The 22,102-nt window shown below is 39.6% G+C and overlaps 2 protein-coding genes across 5 annotated transcripts; both read right to left on the bottom strand.

Annotated features, from left to right (window-relative positions):
• Nucleotides 1–1,916: 1,916 nt before the first annotated feature.
• LOC103475304 (uncharacterized) lies at nt 1,917–5,314 on the bottom strand. The gene is made up of 4 exons (XM_008426828.1): nt 5,311–5,314; nt 4,404–4,605; nt 2,854–3,180; nt 1,917–2,160 (listed from the first exon to the last, which is right to left on the bottom strand). Exons 1-4 carry the CDS (start codon nt 5,312–5,314, stop codon nt 2,034–2,036), a joined length of 660 nt encoding a protein of 219 aa, XP_008425050.1. The 3' UTR covers nt 1,917–2,033.
• On the bottom strand, nt 4,517–21,839 carry LOC103475240 (uncharacterized). 4 transcript variants are annotated; one of them, XM_008426713.2, is made up of 8 exons: nt 21,560–21,839; nt 16,474–16,799; nt 12,554–12,642; nt 10,467–10,561; nt 7,191–7,407; nt 5,762–5,874; nt 5,365–5,510; nt 4,517–4,605 (listed from the first exon to the last, which is right to left on the bottom strand). In XM_008426713.2, the coding sequence occupies exons 2-7, from the start codon at nt 16,566–16,568 to the stop codon at nt 5,385–5,387; spliced, it is 735 nt and encodes a 244-aa protein (XP_008424935.1). In that variant the 5' UTR covers nt 16,569–16,799; nt 21,560–21,839; the 3' UTR covers nt 4,517–4,605; nt 5,365–5,384. The 4 variants fall into 4 exon arrangements, with proteins under 4 accessions (XP_008424935.1, XP_008424932.1, XP_008424934.1 ...); XM_008426710.2 differs by lacking the exon at nt 21,560–21,839 and adding an exon at nt 20,001–20,035; XM_008426712.2 differs by lacking the exon at nt 21,560–21,839 and adding an exon at nt 19,861–19,948.
• Between the last annotated feature and the right edge of the window lie 263 nt (nt 21,840–22,102).

The following is a 22,102-nucleotide window of genomic DNA, read 5'->3' as shown; positions in this document are numbered from 1 at the left end:
ATACATTGTATATACAATGTATACTGTATATATACAATATATTGTATACTGTATATATACAGTATATTGTTTATATACTGTATAAACAATGTATACACTGTATATACATCATTTATACAGTATGTACTGTATAAACATGCAATGCATTTGTATTTTTTGTACATAAACATGCCAACAGAAACACATGTGTCTTCCGTTCTTCTCAATTCAAGCCGGTTGCCAGAGAAACAGACTCTGGAGCGATTAGAGAGCACACTGCCTCCTACTGGTATCTTTCTGCTACTGCAATAAAGTTAATTACAATAGATGCCAAAACTCGAAATTAGAAATATACATAAAAATACTTAATTCAATATCAAAATAGAAAAAGAAAATGATAATAGCAATAACAGAAACCATTACTTTTGTTGATTCCAAAAAACAACAAAAAAGTTTTTTGATGCAATATTTGTTTTTATCGTCAACTTAAGTGAAAATTAAATAATCACTTTTACTTAATTTTCCACTTTATTTACAATTTTATATTATTTTCCTTTCACATTCAGTGTCTATCAAATATTTTTAATTTGTCGCTTTACATTTTTCATATTCTGTACGTCTTAAATATGTACTGACATTTATTTTACCTGTAATATTTTCTCTTTTATCCATTTATGTATAGATTTATTTTTTGACCATGTTTTAATATTTGTACCGTTTTGGTTTTCCTCTCATTTCCCATCAACAGGTGGACTGTAAGAGTAAACCTGCTTCAGTGAAATCACATGAACATCCTCAGAGCTGCTGAGGGTTTTCATCCTCTATTCGTCTGCAGAACTGTTCTGAAACTGACTGGTTTTACACCCATTTGGACCTGCAGACCCTCTATAACACGCTATAAATGCTAATTTCCACCTGAAATCTCAAAACAAAAACATACAGAATAAAAACGACTTTTTGTTAAAAGCTTGAAGACATTTGTAGTTAACTGAGGCCAAATAAAAGAAAATCTTAACTAGAACTCATGTTTAAAGCATAATATCTATAACTTTTGACTTCCCCAGCTACCATCCTGTTCTCCAAATGTAGAATCAATAACATTGATTATTTCTCCACTCTGGGAACGTATCAGTGTTTCTAAGCTGCATCTGCTGCCAAACATCAAACTAATAACGGGCGTCTTCCTCTCTCAATCAATCAATCAATCAAATTTTATTTGTATAGCACATTTCAGCAGCAAGGCATTTCAAAGTGCTTTACATAATTAAAATAAAAACAGAAAGTGACATTGAATAAATGGTGAGGAAAAGAAACAGTAAGAGAGATTTTAAAAAAAGATAAAAACATTAAAACCCCTTTTAGGACTTCAGTTAAACGTCGTTTAACTGGGACTCCAACCCTCTGGGACTTTAGTCAAAAACACCGTTTGACAAGGACTCCAACCTCTAGGTTTTTAGTTGAACGCCGTCAACTGGGCCTCTAAACCCCGTAAAACTCCCCGTCAGCGGAAACGTTTTGTCTGTAGAAAAGCAGATCTCCGTGTTTTCCTCCCACCTGATCGTCCAGAGCAGCACAACACAGGAAACCGTCATGATGAAGCAAAACGTCCAGGACTTCTGCAGGCCTGGCAGCTCCAGGATGCGACTCATTGGAAAAATGTCTGATTTCTCACCAGCCGACACTTTAAATTAAAAACTGGAGAAAAGTGAGGAAGTTCTCCCTCTCCTCTCCAAGATTTTAATTTGTTGGATACTTTTAAATGTCCTGGTCTGCGCTAAACGAATAATTTCTAAGCCATGAAGTCCTTCCATCCGTCTGACGTCTCAGCTTGGTGACCGTTTGTCTCCTCAGATCGTCCTTCAACAGGAACAGACTGTAACTCATTGTTTCTTTATAAAAAGGCCTTTTCCAGCTTTATCTTCACTTAAAAGATGAAGTGTTTTTGAAATAGCTTTAATTTACAGAAACATATAAAGTCAGAAACATATGGTCCATATAAATTGATTAAATGTCCTTCCTGCTGACGACGTGAACAGAAGCGCTGCGCCACCGGCTCACTCAGGCAGGAGCCGCGTCTCGTTCAGGACGGCGTCGACGGCGGACGTCAGGCGGCCGCTGTAGCTCAGCAGCCGGCCGTCATAAACCAGCTGCTGGGCTTTCAGTCCACTTTGTCCTCGAGCTCTGCAGGAACAGAGGGAAACGTCCGGAAATGGGATCCGTGTCACATTTTACGCTCAAACATACGAAGCAACGCAAAAATATTCCTGATTTTAAATGCCATTACTGCTGTGTGTGGTTTGCAATAACCTCTCGGAAATCAAGTAGTTTAAACGTTGACAGTGTTTTTATGAAATGTTTAACTCTGGTTTTATTGAGTCGTTTTAACGCTGAACAGCATCGTCTGGTTCTCTCCTCCACAACCGTTCAAATCTGCAGAACCAGAGAAACGAGGAAGCCAAGGCCGCCATCCTCTTCATCGCTCTGCAGGCTGATTAATGTAACAGAAAGTTACATTTATCCTCGTTAGCCTCATTAATAATTTGAGATAAGCTTAAAGAAACTGTGTTGGTAATTAAATGGTCTGTATGGATGTTGTGTATTTTTTATTGTTTTATCTTGATGTCATTTATCTTCAAAGCAAATTGTCTCTTTATTGTCCTTTAGGGACAATAAAGTTCATCTGACCTGAACTGAAAAGTTGCATAAAATCATCAGAATCACAAATTCTTTGGGACGATTTAAGGACAAATTCAACCAAAACCAACTTTGGGGAGGATTTGGTTGATGTCCAGGTGAGCTGTTTAAGGTCGAACAGTTCACAGCTGAAAGGTGAATCCGTTTGTTCTGGCAGGTCGATGTGCAGCGCTGGCTTACTTGGTGTGGTACATGCGGGCGGTCTTCCTGTCCACCCAGGCGCAGTTCTTCTGCGACCGCAGGACTCCGTGGACGGTGACGACGAACACGGACCGAGGGTTGGTGATGATCTTGTAGTTGTTGAAGACGGGTTTGGGTTGGACAGGTTCGCTGTACAGGTGAGTCAGGATGTTGACCCCGAACACGTCGCGCCAGCGGCCCAACGCAGGCAGGACGTTCGGCGGCGGAGGACGCACCGTGAATTCGGTGGGGAACCAGTTGTTCTCGAAGATAAAGCACCGGTCAACGCCGTGTCTCTTCTCCAGAAGCGGCAGCAGCTGCGACCAGCTGCAGGAAGCAGGTCCGAATCAGTAAAACACTTTCAAAAGGCGGAACAGGAGGGAAAACACAAAGGTGGCTATCGCGTCATAAAACGTGACTCAACTCAAAGATCTGCTACGTTTCATCAGGAGCTACGAAATCAGCTTCACTGATCCAGTCGCATGGTGAAAATAGTTCGCAGCTGTTGTGTGATTGGTCAGAAGTTTGTAGACGTGTTTAATGGAGAAATGTTGACATCAATTAGTTCACTTCCTCTGTTTGGGTTTTCTATCTGCAGGAGACTCCAGTCCGTTTGCCTGGAAAGTCCGGTTCGGTTGTGAGGTGTGAATGCTAATCAAACTTTGACCTCTGGTCCTCCAAACCTTCGTCTGGGTTCGGTTGAAGTGAACTCCGGTTCGGTCTGAATGCGTATGTGAACGCCAAGCGGACCAAAGATCGCTCCAAAAGCAGGAAGTGGAATACAGGGCAGGGCATTCTGGGTAAATAAAACCAAAACAAACCTGTTAGCTTAGCGCCATCAGGAGAAACAACCCGTGGTTTTTCATCAAAGGCTAAAGAGAAATCCTACAACCCCTAATATCTTCTTCTTCTATGGTTTACAGGCTTGGTGCATTACCGCCATCAACTGGACGAAGACGTTATCCAGAAATGTATCTTTAAAACCTTAAAATAACTATATTATATACATACACCTCATTTTGTGTCTTTTAAATATTTAATAAGTGGTTGAATTATATCTTATGATTGATGCTTCCATAATAAATTGGCTGTAGTTGCTGAATTTCCATTTCTTTCCCGTGTCGTATTAATAATATCTGACACCATTTCATTTTAGTGAAGAAAGAAGTTGTGCTCAGTGTCCTCAGAGGTTTTCATGTCGTTTCCTTCAGCGGTTCTTGGTGTAGCGCCCCCACAGGTGAGGAGGGAAACATGATATGCTTGAACATATTTTCTTGGATTTGTTGTTCTGCTTTTTGCTGCATAAATAAACTTTCTCTCCCGTTTTCATCCACGCTGGGAGATCAAACAACTTAAACTTCCTTTGAGCAATATAATCACCATCACATCATGTTTGAAAAAGAATCACGAAACCTTTTTCTGCCACTTCAAAATCATGAAATACTTTTTGCTGATCTTGCAGGTGAAGAGCCAGTTAAACACAGTGAAGTAACTTGATGCCATTAGATATTTAAGGGTAAATGTCACCTGGACGGGTCAGCTCTCAGTACCTGTCGACCGTCTGCGGCAGGATGAGCTCGTCCGGGTCGTGCAGCGCCACGTATCTGGACCGGTACATGGATCTGTACAGGCAGTCGTTGAGCGCCGGGATCTGACCGAAGTAGTGAAGGTCACCAGGACTTTGACTTGGACGAGCTCTTCGAGAAACATTCAGGTATTTTGACAGAGACCAAGGAATCACCTCCACCAGGCCTGGAGACGGACGGCTGCTTTTAGTTTACACTCAGACAATTAAAAGGAAAAAAAACTCATTTATAAACCCAAACAGCAGAATATCTTTTAATGTGTTGTGTATTTGAAAATAACTTATCAATGTTGTCATCAAAGGGCCAAAAAGAAAAGCAAAACATTTTCCCTCAAATATTTCCACTGTAATAAAATTAATCATCAGTTTAGAGCTACTTCTTAACACGATCTAAACCAATAATCAATACGTTCAACTCGGTGTTCATGGATCTGACTTCTGAGACGTCTCACATTTACACACTATTAAAAAGTTCATCCACTCTTTTAGACTCCTGCTAAATTATTCACCGAGATAAAATAAAAACGGCTGTTTTGATCAGAAGCAAAAAGCCGACACTTTGGATCTGGACTGACTGTCAGAATAAAAGTCGTTTCATCATTTATGCTTCTATCATCTCCCAGCTTCCTGTGGCATCATGATGTCACTTCCACCTCAACCTCTGAGTTGTTTTCAGGCTTCTTTTGTTCTAAAGTGGTTTTTAAATGTGCTTTATCAAAGGATTTGCAGGCCGTCCGTGTCGCATCTTCTCTCATAGCAAAGAACAAAGTAAAAACTAAAAATTCAAACCATTTTAAAAACAGAATATTAAGTATAACTGAGGATATGTTTCCTCTCCACAAACGGTTTTGAAGGCGTTTTAGTTTTCTAACTCATGCATCGTTTTCACATATTAAATATTAAGCCAAGCGCCGTGTTATGCTAACCGTGTTTATGGAGGTGTGAGTCAGCGTGCTGGACCTTTGTCAGTGTAGTAGTCCAGGACGCGCTGCGTCTCGTTGCTGCAGTTCGTCTTGTAGATGACGATTCTGTTCACGCCCAACAACTGCAGCATCTCCACCGTCTGCACCAGCTGCAACACAGTTTGCACTGTAAAAGTCACCCTGGAGTTACAACAGAGTTCATTTACAAAGCAGTGGCGCAGAAAATGATCTTTGGTTTGGAATTAGCTTCGCTTGGTTCGATTTGAACTTTTATGATGCTGTTTGTCACCTTAAAATGTGTTTCAATGCACTTTGAACTGCCTTGTTGATAAAATGTGCTACAAACAAATGACCTTGACTGACTGATTGACTGATTGATTGACTGATTGATGGATGTTACCTGCAGGATGTTGGTGTAGTTGTACATGGTGGAGAAACAGCTGGTGAAGTTGTACGGAAAGACTTTCAGCGCTTTTTGATTCTGAACCTCCAAAAACTCGAGGTCAGCTTCACCTAACCCACAAAGAGAGAGAAGACAATATCCCTCAAAAATAACCAAGATGGCCGCCACCCTTCCTCCATCACTTGAGGTGTGCCTCAGGGCTCTATTCTCTTCACCAGCTACCTTCTTTCTCTAGACAACGTTTCAATATTCAACGTTTCGCAGACGACGCTCAGCTCCGCGTCGCTACGTTACACAGCAGGCAAATATCAACTAAATCCCATTTTTATTTTGCACGTATCCGACCTAATCCTGATCTTTTTAATCGTGCCACTTCCCCATGTTGAACTAAATCAGATACATTTCCGATAGTTGTCAAAGTGTTTGCAGTCTGAACGGTCATGTCGCATTTCATCCAACGTTTACGTCATTCATGTGAGACGGGAGTCGGAATTCGGCACCAGAAGAAACCAAACAGTAAATCCAGGTGTAAACAGGGGCTGAACATTACAATTATTACTCTGAGTCAGTGAACGCATCACATCACAATCCAAACACACTTCTCTACAGACTGCAGTCAAAGCCTGTTGCTGTTAGCTACGCTCTCTTTCATCAGCTTCCTTCGTTTAATTTGATCCGCTGTCGATGCCGTCGGCTCTCATTGCTGAATTTAAATTTAAACGGATCCACTGATGCTGCTGTGTGGCGTCTATGAGGAGGACAGTAACTATCCATCCATCCATCCATCCATTTTCTTGACACCCTTGTCCCTCAGTGGGGTCGGGAGGGTTGCTGGGAGGATAGTAACTAGTTACATTTTTTTTTTTACTGTTAGGAATATTTTTACTCCTCTGTGCTTTTTACTTTTACTTGAGTAATTTTATTTTAAGTGTTCCTACACTCGAGTAAAATTTAAAACAAACATGTTTTAAGCAGAAAGTCACCAGACAGACTCAGACCTGCAGATTCTGTTAAAGTTTCTTCACTTTTTTATTGAAAGAAACTGATTTGGAAAATAAAATATTTTGCCCAATTTTGTTATTTTTTTGTGTGACTTGTATGAATTATTGTCATTTTAGTCCTGAAAATGTAATTTTTAAATGGTTATAATTTGATCAGGAACTCTTGCTTCAGTAGACTTTTTACCAAATACATTTTCGCTGCTCAAGCTGTGCTTCTCTCCGCTCAGACGTTTGATCACAACCACATTTTTAAAAAATGGAAGAATTAATTGGACTGAGCATAAAGACCTGCTGTGTGAACGTAGCCTAACAAACCAAAGTCGTACTGCATCTCCTGGCCCCTCCACCTGGTTACCCGAAATAAAACCCTGGTCTGCATGCTTCCCCCCTGCGTTGCCATAGCAACCCGTGCAGCGCTGCGGTACCTTGGTTCCTGATGGCCGCTGACGTGACGGCTACGTGGGTCGGCGCCCGGCAGGCCGGCGGCAGCGGGCAGGAGACGTCGGCCGTCCCGTACGGAAAGCCGAAGTGATCCCAGTGGATGTCGACGGAGGCTCTGGAGACGTGGAGCTGCTCGCCGCAGGGCAGGCTGCACTGAAGGGACACTTTCTCTTCACGCAACATGATGGCGATAACAAGAACCTGACAGGATAATAAAGTAGATTAAATCATCTAATGCGTCTTCCATGAAACATCTCAGAAAACTGAACAATCGGATATTCACAGCAGAAAAACTTTTTAAATATCATTCAAATGAACAGAAAAAAAACAGAAAAAAAAAACAAAAAAAAAACAGGCTGCACAGTGGCGCAGTGGGTAGAGCTGTTGCCTTGCAGCAAGAAGGTTCTGGGTTCGATTCCCGGCCCCGGTCTTTCTGCATGGAGTCTCCATGTTCTCCCTGTGCATGGTGGGTTTTCTCCGGGCAGTGGCGCAACTACACATTATTCAGGTGGATGCGAAAACATAGACCCCCCCTCCGAGGTAAGGAACGTCAGGGTGAAGAAGCTAAGTGTAAGGGAAAACATCATCGGCGCGCCGCCCCCTCCAGACGGGGTTTTGGCGCCCCCTCTGGTGCTGCGCCCCTATGCGTTGCATACCCTGCATACCCACTTTTTGCGCCACTGTCTCCGGGTACTCTGGTTTCCTCCCACAGTCCAAAAACATGACTGTCAGGTTAATTGGCCTCTCCAAATTGCCCCTAGGTGTGAGTGTGTGTGTGCATGGTTGTGTGTCCTGTGTATCTCTATGTTGCCCTGTGACAGACTGGCGACCTGTCCAGGGTGACCCCGCCTCTCGCCCGAAACGATAGCTGGAGATGGACACCAGCACATCCTGACCCCACTGAGGGACAAGGGTGCAAGAAAATGGATGGATGAACAGAAAAACAAACATTTGGACATGGATGTTAACTGTTTGGTTAAGTTTTGGTGTTTATGTCAATCTAGTTCCATGAGCCTCGTTTCTATTTTACTTTCATTCAGCTCTTTCTTAGTGATTCTAGTTTATTACGTTTATTTCTTCTGTAATTATTCTTAATTACGTTTCCTCTGTTTAGTTTTGATTTACTGTTAGACTCTCCCTCGCCCCCGTCCCTCTCTCTCTCACCTGTAATCAGCCAATCAGCTCAGGTCCTTTACTCCACATTCTCTCTCCCAGTACTTACACACCTTTAAATCCCGTGACGTCCCAGATTTTACCAGTTCCTGTGATTTTTTTTGTTCTCCTCTGGTTCCCTGTATCTTTATATTTACATGAAATCTTCATCATCTACTGAACGCCTCAGCTGCTCTGCATTCAGTTCCTCTTTAATGTTCTGGATCTCCAGAACCAGAACAAACATGGAGAAGCAGCTTTCAGCTTCTATGCACCACAAATCTGGATCAAACTTCCAGAAAACTGCAAAACGGCCGAAACACCAGGTTCCTTTAGATCAAGGCTGAAAACCTGTTTGGAGCTGCTGTTCGTAAGTTCTGACCAACATATTTACCCTGAACAACGGCACTTGATAAATGTAACGTCTCTTACTGGTTTCTATGGTATTTTATGGTTTTATGATGTAAACTTTGAATTTCATTTCTGCTTAAATGAGCTGCACAAGTGAGGCTGATTAAACATTAACTTTGGTGTTTGTTTGCAGTGGCTAAATTCAGCTTTGCCAGTAAAGCATCTTATGTTTGTGTTGTAAATGTCGTTTTAAATGTTATTCTTGTTTTATGGGACTGTGTGATGGAATATTACGGAAATATTCTGTCAGCGATAAAAAAGTGGCCAAAAAAGGACCAAAAATCTCTAGAAAAATTTCAAATATTTACAAGAAAAAAGTAATGTCTGACATCAAAAAGTGGCAAATTTACAAGAATTTCCTTCCCTGCTCCCAAGAATATAAGGCATAAATTTACACTGTTAAAATCAAGGTATGGTCTGACACCATGTTTCCCAGCCTCGTGCTCACAGCTCTGCAGGGTTTAGACGTTTTGCTGTTTTAACACCTCCGGTTCAGAGGATTTCAGCCTGTTCATCCGTCGTCAGGGGAAGTCAGGCGTGCTGAAGCAGAGAAACATGTAAAACACGCAGCGAGCCTCGAGAACCCGGTTGAGAAACGATGAGCTGACGTTTTAATTTCAGAAATTTACAGGAGAAAAATGAAAGATTTAATAAATTAAGGAGATTTGAGTCTGGATATTTTACAAGATGGAAGTGGAAGTCCACTCTTTTTTCCTGTAGCAGAACATTATCTCCCAAATCCCATGTGAGGCGTTGAAGCTGCAGTTTGCAACTTTTTTGAAAAATATATTTTCTACATAATTGTTAAAACACTCACCATGTTGTTACAGATAATCTGTGAAAAGATTAATCTCCTCCCCGAGCTACTACTCCCATCTGAAAAATGCACCTATTAAACCAATAAGAGCCAAGGGGAGGGGCTTAGCGTTGTCACTCATCCTCATGCACGTGCTGCTACACTTGCTAATGGTGGAGAAACAACTTCCAGTTACAGGAAAACTGTTTGTTCACCATCACCGGCAGTCATACTAACCATCCTGAGCATTCGTTTTCTTCCAGAGAGAAAATGGGGAGGAGGGAGAAGGACGAGCAGCGCCGCACAGCACTGTGATTGACAGCACTAAGACCCGCCTCCTGACTCTGGGAGAAGGCAGATTGGATTTTTTCACTGATTATATGCCTCATAAACAGTAACGACATGGTGACAGTTTCAACAGAAATACAAAAAATGTTCATAAAAATTCCATCCTGCAGCTTTAATGCGGTTCTGCAGCCGGGACAAATTGTTCTGATCCAAAGGAACAAACCCAGAGAAATATTCACATGTGAATCTCCTAAACTCACCAGCTCAGTCTCAGAGGACGCGTCACCTTCTATCACAAATGTCTGGCTTTTTTACTAAATGTTTGTTTTCTACATCTGCAAAATTAATCTTGAAAATTCCAAGTTTGTTTTTTCCGCCCACATTTTCGCTGCGTTTTCCTCCATGCCTCTGTGAACTCAGATGTCTGCTGACAACTAATCAGCACATTTCAATCAACAACTTCACATGCCTCTTTGGCAGCAACTTTTCCCCCATGGAAGGAAGTGCAACTCTAACAGAGCGTGTAAAGATGCCTGGTGATGCAGGCTCTGATGGGAACAGGCTGCATGTTTTAATGTTGCATCATAGATTCCAGTGATTTTTTTTTTCTTACCTTCCTGGGTTTGGTTCGATGCTCCAGAAAAGCAGACACCAGCAGCGTTTTGGAGCCTTTGACTCTTATCAGATGGGCCGACTGTCCTTTGAGAACTGGAAGAGGAAAAACATTAAAACATGCTAATCAGGAAGAAGCTAAGTGGAAACGTTCAGGTTAGTGGACAACAAAACAGAATCAGTGGGATCAATCGGGTGTAATCATGGGGAGCAGCAATTGGTGTTGGTTCATTCACACCAGTCCACTTTAAAACGCTTTAATAAAAAAACAGAGCGAAGGTTTGTTTTTTAGTCATGTATTACTGATTTCTAAATTATTCTTCACCTTTTATATTAAAGAATGATGTTCCTTAGTAAAAAGGAAGTCTTAGTTTGAGTCTAAGATGTTCAAATGTGTACTGCACTTTTCTACAAGGAATACAAATTATTAATTAACAAATATAATGCTCTCCACATCGCAGATAGAACATTACGTTAAATAAGCCTATTATGTTTGAAGGCTCAACTTTAATTAATCAATCAAACCGATGGGCTCTGCTTTGAAATACTTTATAAACCAAACATTTTCCAACCAGACCTGTCTGAATAATATGGGCGTTTAACTCCCACTCATTGGGGAAAGCTAGCGGGAGTTTTTATAACAATGTGCCAGGAGTTAGGCGTTTTCTCTCGGTGTACCGAACCCGGAGCGCCCAGCCAGCTGGTGGGGGGGGGGGGAGCTAGCTGCTAACGCAGCGGTAGCAGACAGGTCCGAAAATGTCAGAGCAATATAGCAATTAGGTGATGTATTGATGAACCGAGCAGATATCTGAGACTTACACACTTACATTCTCGCCTAAAAACGTTGTACCAAATCACGTTGTGTCATTTAAAGTGTTATATAGCTAAATAATTTGTGGCTATTCACCGCCATTGACGCTCCAGTTGGAACCCGCAATGAATTATGGGATATCGTGGGCCGTGAAGGATACATCCTTCAAATCTGGGGAAAAGAAGGACGCATTTGAAGGACGCATTTGAAGGAGTCTTTGAATTCGGACAGGCCTTTAGCAGGTTTATTAATGACCATATTTTACAGAATGTTTCCTTATGCTGGGAAAATGTTTTATTTTGTTTCTATAGGTTCCATAAGAAGGATGCTAAACATTTCTTTATAATAAACCTGCTAATACTCTTTGCTAAATTTTACATTCATAAATGCAAATTTGCTAATAAAACACTTTGTTTCTCTCTTTTCATTAAAGATATGGAACTATATATCAAATCAATAGCAGAATCGACAAATGAAAAGGCTTTAAGGACAATTTCAATTTGTACGTCTTTGCATGTTCTTATCTAACCACCCCTGGCTGTTCTGTTTACTGTTGTGTTGTATACTTCACTATGTTATTTTTGATGTATACTAATTTAACTTTAATAAAGTTCTTTGAAAATTAAAAAAATAAATAAATAAAAAATAAAAATTCGGACAGGCCTTGTCGCCACGCTATGACGTAATGGGCCTACAAATCCGTCCTTCGAAGGATGCAGACCCTGAATTCGGACCCAGGGTTCGAACATTTCCAACAATCACAATACTTATATTATCCCTTTGTTTGTTGTGTTTTAACAGGTCAGCATCAGTTCCAGCTGAGATGCCACTGCATAAAAACACACAATCAACAAAATGCTTCAATCTGTTTCTATCCGTTTCATTCATCATTCAACATGCTTTTCTTTTGTCATTTAACACATTTTCATTGTTGTACAGCCAAAGTAATGAAGACCTTCATTACAGGTGACAACTTTTTATTTTATCTGGCCAATGATAAACTACAAATATGTATTTTAATACATATTTAAAACTGATATGCAGATCATAGTTTCTAAAATTTGAGGGTAATTATTTCCTTATATAAAAAGATTTGGTTTTGAAGAAAAAAAAAGGTCAATGTTTGTTGTAGTTACTACAAAAATATGATAAATTCATAAACTTTAGTGAATGGGAATCTATTTTTTATTCCCCTAAAACATGAAAAATCTGCATCTGTTCTTGATTTTCTCTGTTTTCTAACTGAGCATCGCTGCAGATAAAAGCACAGAGTGGACCTGTGGTTCCTGTGGTTTGGTTCTGGACCCCGGCCGGCTCGTCCGACAGCTGCATCACAAGCATCCGGGGAGGCAACATCCTGTCTGAACTGCAGAGCAACAAAAACAGACGGATCAATACTCCACCTCTCTGATCAGCCTAAACAACTACGAATTGAAACAGCCAGTGGAGATAAATAATTCATCTATAACAATCATAGTAGCGTAAATAAGTTATTTTCCTCATTGTTCCATAAAATTCATGACATTTAGGGGATTAAACAGACCTGAGCAGCTGATTAAACGTTTCCTGTTTTTCTAAACATGAGCAATTCTGGCTGCCCATTAATCTGGGGAGTCAGTCGTTCTGCAGAGAAACAGTAAAGTTGTTTCTTTTCTCCCTCGAAAATGAAGCAAAAGCACGTTGGAGGTCAGAGTCTCCGGTTCTCCAGCCTTCCTGGCAGGAGTTGGATATTTAATGTGATTTTACTCGACGCGTCTGAGAGGAAATTTATACAAAATGAACTTTGAAGACAAAATTTCCCTAAATTAATGGTGGTATTTACAAGGAGACGGGAAAACCAGGATCTTCCAGAAAAGGAGGAGTGGATTGAAATTACTGAAGAAATTTATATATATATATATATAGAGAGAGAAATTACTTTTTAATTAATTTATGTAAGGATGGATTTATTAGGAATCTGAAGAAACTGTGGCAGTATTTGGCTTTGAAAGCAGGTATAATATTGGCTCAACAGGAATTAAGTAAAGAGATCATTTCATATTTTCTTTTTGTTTCCCGCAACGTTGTTTGTGTTTTACTTTCATCATTTTAACATCTTTCCCAATCACATTCCTCATACTCTGCCTGAGCGATGGGTTTTTATTAGATGGTTTGAAAAGGAAATCAAGTCGTGTTAGTCTCCAAATTCACTCGGGTTAGAGACAGAAAATAAAAACCATAATTCTTCTGGGATTAAAGTCAGAAATCTGAGAAATAAAACCCAACTTTTTTTTCAAAACAACAAAATGCATCTTCATCAGTTCCTAAACAGCCACCAATTCATTTCTGACATTTTATGTCAATTTCATTTCATGATTTTTGTTTATATTTGAGTTTTTCTGCTGCAGCAGTGGCCATGCAGGTGATCCCAAACAGCAAAACTGCAGCAAATCTACAACAGATTGCTGCTTCTTCTAGATTTTACGGTGAGTTAATCACTGGAGCTTCCTGTGTTTTTTATTACATCCCATCAGCTGAACCCGACTCTGTCTGTCCGTCTCGTGGCTCCAGAGCTTCACCCACCTGAAGRTCCAGAGCAGCAGAGCGACACCGAGGATGAAGACGAGGCTGTAGGTCACARACCTCAGCTGCTTCAGCGCCGGCGGCTCCAGAACGCGGCTCATGCTGGAAATAATCCGCTCAGCTCTGATCCCAGGTAGCAACTATCAGAACTTTGACTCAGTAAGGCGTGGAGTCCAGATCCGCTTTCAGATATAAATTTTTCACCTGAAGCAGAGCAGGACGTCCTGGGAAACTCGCCTTTTCTTATCTGCTCAGTTAATTATTAACAGTTACGTCAAATATCTCTCCTAATGCCTCAGTTCCACCTAATAGTTTTTTATAGGGACATTTAACCGTCAAAATTATTTGAATGTTTCCTTTTTTTCCCCTTTTTATACTTTCCATGTTATATTTGTTTAATGTAAATGTGGCAGTGATTGTCAAACCAAACGTCGTATAAAGGTTCGACCTAAAGGCGCGGCTGCACTGACCTGATGCTTCGATTGCGTGAAAAAGACGTCCAACATCCAAAACTTCAAGGTCGCTTTTTATGACTGTTTCCAATTGGACAAGAAAGCAAAAATGATCAAACTTTACATCGTTTCCTGTTGCTTCAGGTAAAAACCCAGAGCTGACCCAGTGCATACTGGTCCCATACCAGTCACTGACCGGACCCACCGTTCAAAAAAAGAGAAACAAAAATAGATAAAAACAATTATTAACCTACAAATAAAGTCTGAATAACCCCAAAAATAAAGAATAGCTCCAACAGTAAACGGTTAAATATAAAGCAAACTCTGTGAGGAAACTCTTCGCTCTGTTCAGACGCTCAGTGAGTGAGGCTGGTTCTTATGGAGGACTAATCCTGCCAAAATCAACCAGGAATACAGAAATAAACAAACAGCTTGTTAAAGTAATCAATTAGCCAAATGTTGTATCTCAAAACACACACAAAAAATTGTTTTTTGATTATATTTTATGGCATAAATTATCAGTTTGTAACTTTTATTAATGTAACAATCATTTATTTAATTTTTCACTTTATTTCCAATTTAATAGTTTTATTAAATCCTTTTCCCATATTCTGCATTTATCGTCACATTTTTAATATTTTTTCAGATTCCGTATTTGTTACATGTTTACTGTTTTCTTTTTTATTATGCATTGATTTATTTCATCCTGTAATATTCCCTCTCTACATTTTCTCCTTTGTCCTTTTATGTACAGATTTATTTTTTCTTTCCTTTGTGTTTTTTTATTTTACTTTTTAAAAGATGTGAAGTGAGAGAAGAGAAACATTTTAATTTCCATGTCTAATATGAAATCACGTTACAGAGGAAAATCTGAAAATCAGACAAATGAGTTGGAGACACTGAAAAAACTCAGAGTTGAATTTAAATGTCCATCAGTTTCACAATGCAAATCGTTTTCAATTATCAATCACATCTGTATTCATAATTCCCAATAAATCTCAACATTTCTATATTTTTTCTGACAAATTTTCACATTTTAAAACTCAGAAATGTCAAAAGTTTTTCCTCTAGAAAAGTCCTGACATTAATTATGGTTTTAGGAAATTGTCTGCTTTTCAATCTAAGAAATTTCCAAGTTTTTGCTAGAAAATCTTCCCTTTTATTGGCTCTTTCTTTCGATCTGTACAGATGACCGCTCACAATAAAATAAAAACTCTCCAGAAATTTCAACAATATTTTGTTGTTTGATCAACAGAAACAAACTGAAAGGTAACAATAAAGGATCCTAAAATCCTAGAAAAATTAAGTTTAGCAGAATTTTAGTTTTTCAGGAAATCAGAAACTAAATTTTCCGTCTGCCCCAACAAACTCTCCCAAGACTCTAAAATAAATATTTTATTGTCCATTTATAAGGTAAAATAAAACAGAACCACAGCTGACCGTCACTGCAGGATTACTTTGGGTAGAAACATTTTTAACTGTTCCTGGATACAAACCTTAATGTGCCACATTGTAAATGCTGCCATGTTCTAACCAGGGCCGATCCAAGCCTTTTTGGGGCCCTGAGCACTTTTTCATTTGGGGCCCCAATACCAACATGTCAACACCAGATGCTTTATCGTTCCTAAGCTGCACTGACTGTGTAACATGGCTTCTATCATTTGTAATTAGCCAACAACGTACCGACGTTATTATGGCTGCTGGTTTTAACTTTACTGATGAAGAAAACAACATTAAACAAAAATAGGATTTTGAAAAGCAGACAGGAGTTTAAATGTCACATTATTTTAACTATCTGAAAGTAATATCTGATTAACACTAAATTCAAAGTAAACGAGTTAAGAAGTTTAATATCTTATATTTCTAAAATAGTGGTGAAGCTAACAGCAGGAAGAGATTAAAATATGTAAAAATATTATATTTTAATCTAAAAATAATATTATATTTTTTTCCCATTTTTAAGTAACGATTAGTTTGTATTTTTCAATCATTTTGTCATGTTAGCTTTTGCTCTTCGGGGCCCCTGGTGGTCTGGAGGCCCTAAGCAGGTGCTTAACTCGCATATGCCTTGGGCCGGCCCTGGCTCTAGTACTGTTTGCAGTGTGAGTGACGGAGCTGCCCAGTCCAGCAGCAGCGTTCACCAGTGAGTCCAGCTTTGGCTGGAAAGCTTCATTTCCACCCACCTGAAGATGAGGAGCAGCAGCATGAGGCAGAGGACGATGAAGGTCAGGCTGGGCAGCAGCCTCCTCAGCAGCAGCAGGTCCAGAACTCGAGTCATGGCGGCTCCAGAACTGATCCCAGCTCACACCGACTCCTGCTGCCTTCTGGGTGCCGGTGGTTTGGGCTGCTGGTTCCCAGTGGGCGTGGCTGGATCGTCAACAGATTGGGATCAGCTGGTTCCAGTGTTCCCAGCATCAAAACTCACTGGACTCTGGGTCCAACAGCAAAGTGAAGCTGCTGGTTGTTTGCTAATTATTTGCTGCTGAACAAACCCAATCAGCTCCTTACACTGTAAAAACACAAAATATTACCATGATTTTTATCTGGTTAAACATTTTAGTTCCGCTAAAATAAGACAAAACTAACAAGTAACTTTTCAACAAGATGTAGGGGCTTGTTTTAAGCCAACAATCCTTGAATATTGATAAAAGTACCAGTTCAGATTTTTTCACTTATAACGTGTGTCAAACTAAAGGTTCAGGGGCCAAATCTGGACCGCAGTAGCTTTTAACGTGGCCCTCTGGCCTGCATATGTGATAAATATGTCCCTCCAGTGTTTCACAAATGTGCAAAATTCACACAAAAATCAACAACTGCCCATATTTTTCTGATATTACTGCTAATTTTTCTCTAATTTTTTTCAGAAACATTGGGTTTAAGCAACAGCTGCTTCGGTCTGAGTTGATGTCGAGTAGCTTGTGATAAAAATGGCAAGTAATAAAAAAATCACATCTAGCATCACACATTAGCAAAATATAGTAAAAATCTCCAAATATTTATACAAAATGCTGGAGGGACTGGTGAAAACACTTATAGAATACCGAAACAAGCCGCTGTTTATTAAAACTATAATATTCATTTGCAACAAAAAATGGCAGAAGTTGAAGAACTGAGACTTTGGAAAGTATCCAGATGTACATCGTCTAGATCCACTCCCTCAATCTGGGAGATGTTTTGCTGTAAATGTCTGACTATATAATATCAGAGTCTTGATGTTGTAAATTTATGCCTTAAATGATGGGAAATTCCAATGAAGATGTTTTTTCATAAATATGTGAAATTAATCTGGAAATTCCAGACTTTCTGTGGCCTCGATTTCTTTTTTCATGAATCATGTTCAGAAAAATGTTTCTAATTAAATAAATGATGTGGATGTTTTTAATAAACCTTTAAATTTGAACCATTCGTACAGTTAGCAGGTCACTAAAAGAACAAATTGTTCATAAGGTCTTTGAGGAGATTGACTCCCCCGTCTCTCCACCGAGGGAAGGAAAATGGCTCGTTTCCAATGAGGATGGAAAAGTTATTAAATATAGCAGAGTGTTTATGCCGTTTCAGGTTGGTGTTTGTGATTCAGCGATGAATGACAGGTTCTAAGAAGAGAAGAAATTATGGGTTCTAATTGTGATTTTGCCTCTTTGGGAGGTATATCAGAATACACCAAGTCCTCCAGTCTGTATGGTTTGGATAGATTTTCTTCAGTTGGTTTCCAAGAAACAGGCCTCAGGATTCAACCATACAAGCAAAGATTAGTGCCAAAAATACATCTTAAAATTCGTTAGACCTAAGCCCCCCAGTGTTTTATCTCCTTGAAGTGTTTTCAATTTCAAACGAGGTTTCTTCCCATTCCAAATGAATTTAGATATGAGAGAGTGAAGCCTGTCCCAGTAACCCCTTGGTGGTGCAAGAGGAATCATGGAGGAGTAAACGTTAACACGCAGAAGAACATCCATTTTATTTACCGACACACGGGCTTGAAGAGAATTTGGGAGTTTTGACCAGCGCTGTAAATCTTTCTCAATAAGGTTAAAGTTGTGTGAAGCTATATGAAATACAGAGGGAGAGATGTCAATCTCGAGATATTTTAAATGGCTCACCACTGGGATGCCAGATGGCAAAGGGGGGGTTGATGCGACCGAATTTAGATGCAACAATGACGACTTGCCCCAGTTAATTTTATAACCAGATAGTGAGCCGAACAGATCAAAGATGGATAGTAGATGTGTTACAGAGGACCGTGTGTCACCAACATAGAGTAAAATATCGTCCGCATATAGAGATATGTGATGCTCGGTAACTTTGACTGGGATGGGCAGAACTGAGGGGTGTCGTCTGATTTTCGGGGCCAGTGATATATTGAATCGTCGACATGAAGCTTTGGAAGGGATGTTTCTAAGCGTAAGGTGAGCGATACAATGCTGTGATCCGATAGCGAACAGGGTACATTAGCCACATTATGAATTACAGAGAATTAATTAGTAGATACTAATAGGTAATCTAACCTGGAGAAAGGCTGATGTCTGGCTGAGTAAAAGGTATATTGTTTGCAGGTGGGATTAACTACACTATATAAGTCTACAGATCTTCAGTGTGATTCCTGTATGAAAGCTATATCCACTGAGCGCCTATGAAGAAGGTCTGAACAGGCTGCACGCTTCATTTGCCCATTTAGTCCATTAATGTTCCAGCTTATAACATGGAACTTCGTCATGTTACAGAAAACATATTATAATTTGCAAGATGCAGTATGAGGGCTGCACAGTGGCGCAGTTGGTAGACCTGTTGCCTTGCAGCAAGAAGGTTCTGGGTTTGATTCCTGGCCCCGGTCTTTCTGCAGGGAGTCTCCATGTTCTCCCTGTGCATGGTGGGTTTTCTCCGGGTACTCCGGTTTCCTCCCACAGTCCAAAAACATGACTGTCAGGCTAAATTGCCCCTAGGTGTGAGTGTGTGTGTGCATGGTTGTGTCTCTGTGTTGCCCTGCGACAGACTGGTGACCTGTCCAGGGTGACCCCGCCTCTCACCTGGAACGTTAGCTGGAGATAGGCAMCAGCAAGGGTGTAAAGAAAATGGATGGATGGAAGATACAGTATAAGAAAATGGAAAATAATGCAACGATTCAAAGATGCAACATATAGACAGTGACAACCAAACGAGATCTATACCCACCCATAAGACCCTGTCGCCACGGCCTCAAAGCTTAACTCTTAACTAAAAAAAACATTGGAGGGCAGAACATCCATCATATAACATTTAACTTAACAAACAGCTCTTAAGGAACATACAATACCACGAAACATTGGACCCGTTTCCAAATTTCCTCCAAAACCCACAGGCCTCCCTTCTTCAATTAAATCAAGAGTTTACCACTTTATGTTATTATTCAAGTAATGTAGGCCTAATTTTAGTTAAAACCTAGTAATAAGTCCAGCAGGACATGCTAATATTATAATCAACAAAACAAAACACTCTGGGGTAAGGAGACATGAGTCCGAGCCGCATTTGGCATGGCAACGCTTGGGTTGCCATGCCAACGAGACTAGCGGCGCAACAACGGAAAATCTGTTCGTCACCTCAAATGCGACGGAACTCGGGCCGGCTATACGCTGGGGCAAAAGGGGGCAGTGCCCCCTCAAACAAACGTTTTGCCCCCTCAAATGAAACTTGCCACAAATAACGGAACATCTCCTTTATCTCAGGTTCTGCTGCGCACCTTGCCGATCAGGATGCGGTCTGTCTGTCTGTCTGACTGCAGCTGAAACTACTCAGCCGCTCGTAAACAGCCAATCAACATTCAGTATTCACCCCTCAGCGGCTAGTAAACAGCCAATCAGCATTCAGTATTCAAACGAGCCTCACGCGAGCGAGATCCGGCTGCCTGCTAGCCAACCTGCTGGCTAACGATGGCGGCTTTATCTGTCAAGATGTCTAAGTGTTAAATGTGCAAGAAAGGAGAATTAAATGTGAATAGATATTAACATTTCTTTGCAAGATTACATATTTTGGTATTTGTCTGATACCAAGTGCATACAGGGCCAATATCAGCAATACAGTATTAATTATTTAAGTGTAATATAGCACCAAACTTCTGATCTTTAGGGGGTTTTGTGTTTTTTGTCTTTTACTTATTTAGCTAAACCCTAGAAATGTAATTAAAAATATGTAACTACTCAAATTTATTCAGCCTTAAATTAAGTTTTGATTAAAGTTTGTTGTTATTTTTTAGTGTGATAAGAGGCGCAGCTCTCATTTCTAGAAATGTGGCAAAAATAAATGAACTGCAGGCTCCATTCAGCTGCCAGAAAGCAATATAAAAAATACAAATATATAAAACTAAAAAATATAAAAAATACAAAAATATAAAACTAAAAATATAAAAAATACAAATATATAAAACTAAAAATATAAAAATACGAAAATATACAAATAAAAATACAAAAATATAAAAATAAATATATAAAAATACGAAAATATGAAAATATAACAATAAAAATATGAAAATATAAAAATACGAAAATGTAAAAAATATAAATACAAAACTATACAAATACGAAAAAATAAAAATATAAAAAAACGAAAATCTAAAAAATAAAATACAAAATTATAAAAATAAAAATATGAAAATATAATACTAAAATATAAAATACAAAAATATAAAAGTACGAAAATATAAAAATTACAAAAATATAAAAGTACAAAAATAAAAATATAATACACAAATATAAAAATAAAAATACAAAAATAGAAAAAAATAAAAATACAAAAATAGAATTTCATGAGGGAATCTGAAATTAAAGTATGGATATTTCGGATCGATCAGCTCACCTCTTCTTACATCTTTACAGATGCTAACATGGTTTTAATAAACATTTTTGATAATTGCTGAGTCAGTTAGTATTCCATTAAATTAAGATACGGTTCATGATTAATTACTGTTCAGTTCTTCCTTTTCAAACAGGAAAGTTGTGGTAAACAAATTATTTTGTTCTGGGTCATATTTTCTCTGTCCTGCTTTTTTTTTCTTGTTTTTAAAAACCTGTTTGAAATGAATAAATAAAATAAAATGTTTGAACACCAAAGCAATTCATCACAGGATGTAAAACTTCTAACCAAAAGTTTAACTCTGGTTAATTATGTTTCACTTTCCACATGCACATATTTTCGCTCATAAACCATCAGTTGGTCTTTTACCAGTGAATTTAACTTCCTAAATGTCACGTAAACAAACTTTCATCACCGCGTCTGACGGAAAACCCCGTGGCGCTGCGGTACCTTGGTTCCTGATGGCCGCTGACGTGACGGCTACGTGGGTCGGCGCCCGGCAGGCCGGCGGCAGCGGGCAGGAGACGTCGGCCGTCCCGTACGGAAAGCCGAAGTGATCCCAGTGGATGTGGACGGAGGCTCTGGAGACGTGGAGCTGCTCGCCGCAGCGCAGGCTGCACTGAAGGGACACTTTCTCTTCACGCAACATGATGGCGATAACAAGAACCTGACAGGAAGAGGTTCACGGTTAATTTACCAAATAATTCAGGCATCTCCACCGAGACGCGCTACTTAAAAGTCCAGCCTGATTGAGGAAGTTTTAGCTCCTCAAATGTTACAAAAACGTTTTGTGTCTGACAGCATCTGTAACCGTGAATTATTTAGTGGAAGATAAATCATTGGCTAGTGTAGCAGGAAGAAGCCTTCCCCAATATTCAAAACACCTGGCCCCTAATCACCTCATGAGGGGTGGAGAGTATAAAGACAGACTCTCACCTGGATGCTGGCATTTGGTCACACGTCAGTGGGAAGGTCACTTGGGTAGCCTGCAGG

Source organism: Poecilia reticulata, linkage group LG13 (assembly GCF_000633615.1).
Source record: "Poecilia reticulata strain Guanapo linkage group LG13, Guppy_female_1.0+MT, whole genome shotgun sequence".
NCBI lineage: Eukaryota > Metazoa > Chordata > Actinopteri > Cyprinodontiformes > Poeciliidae > Poecilia > Poecilia reticulata.
Note: the sequence above shows the minus strand (reverse complement) of the source record. Positions and strands in the feature narration are given on the sequence as shown.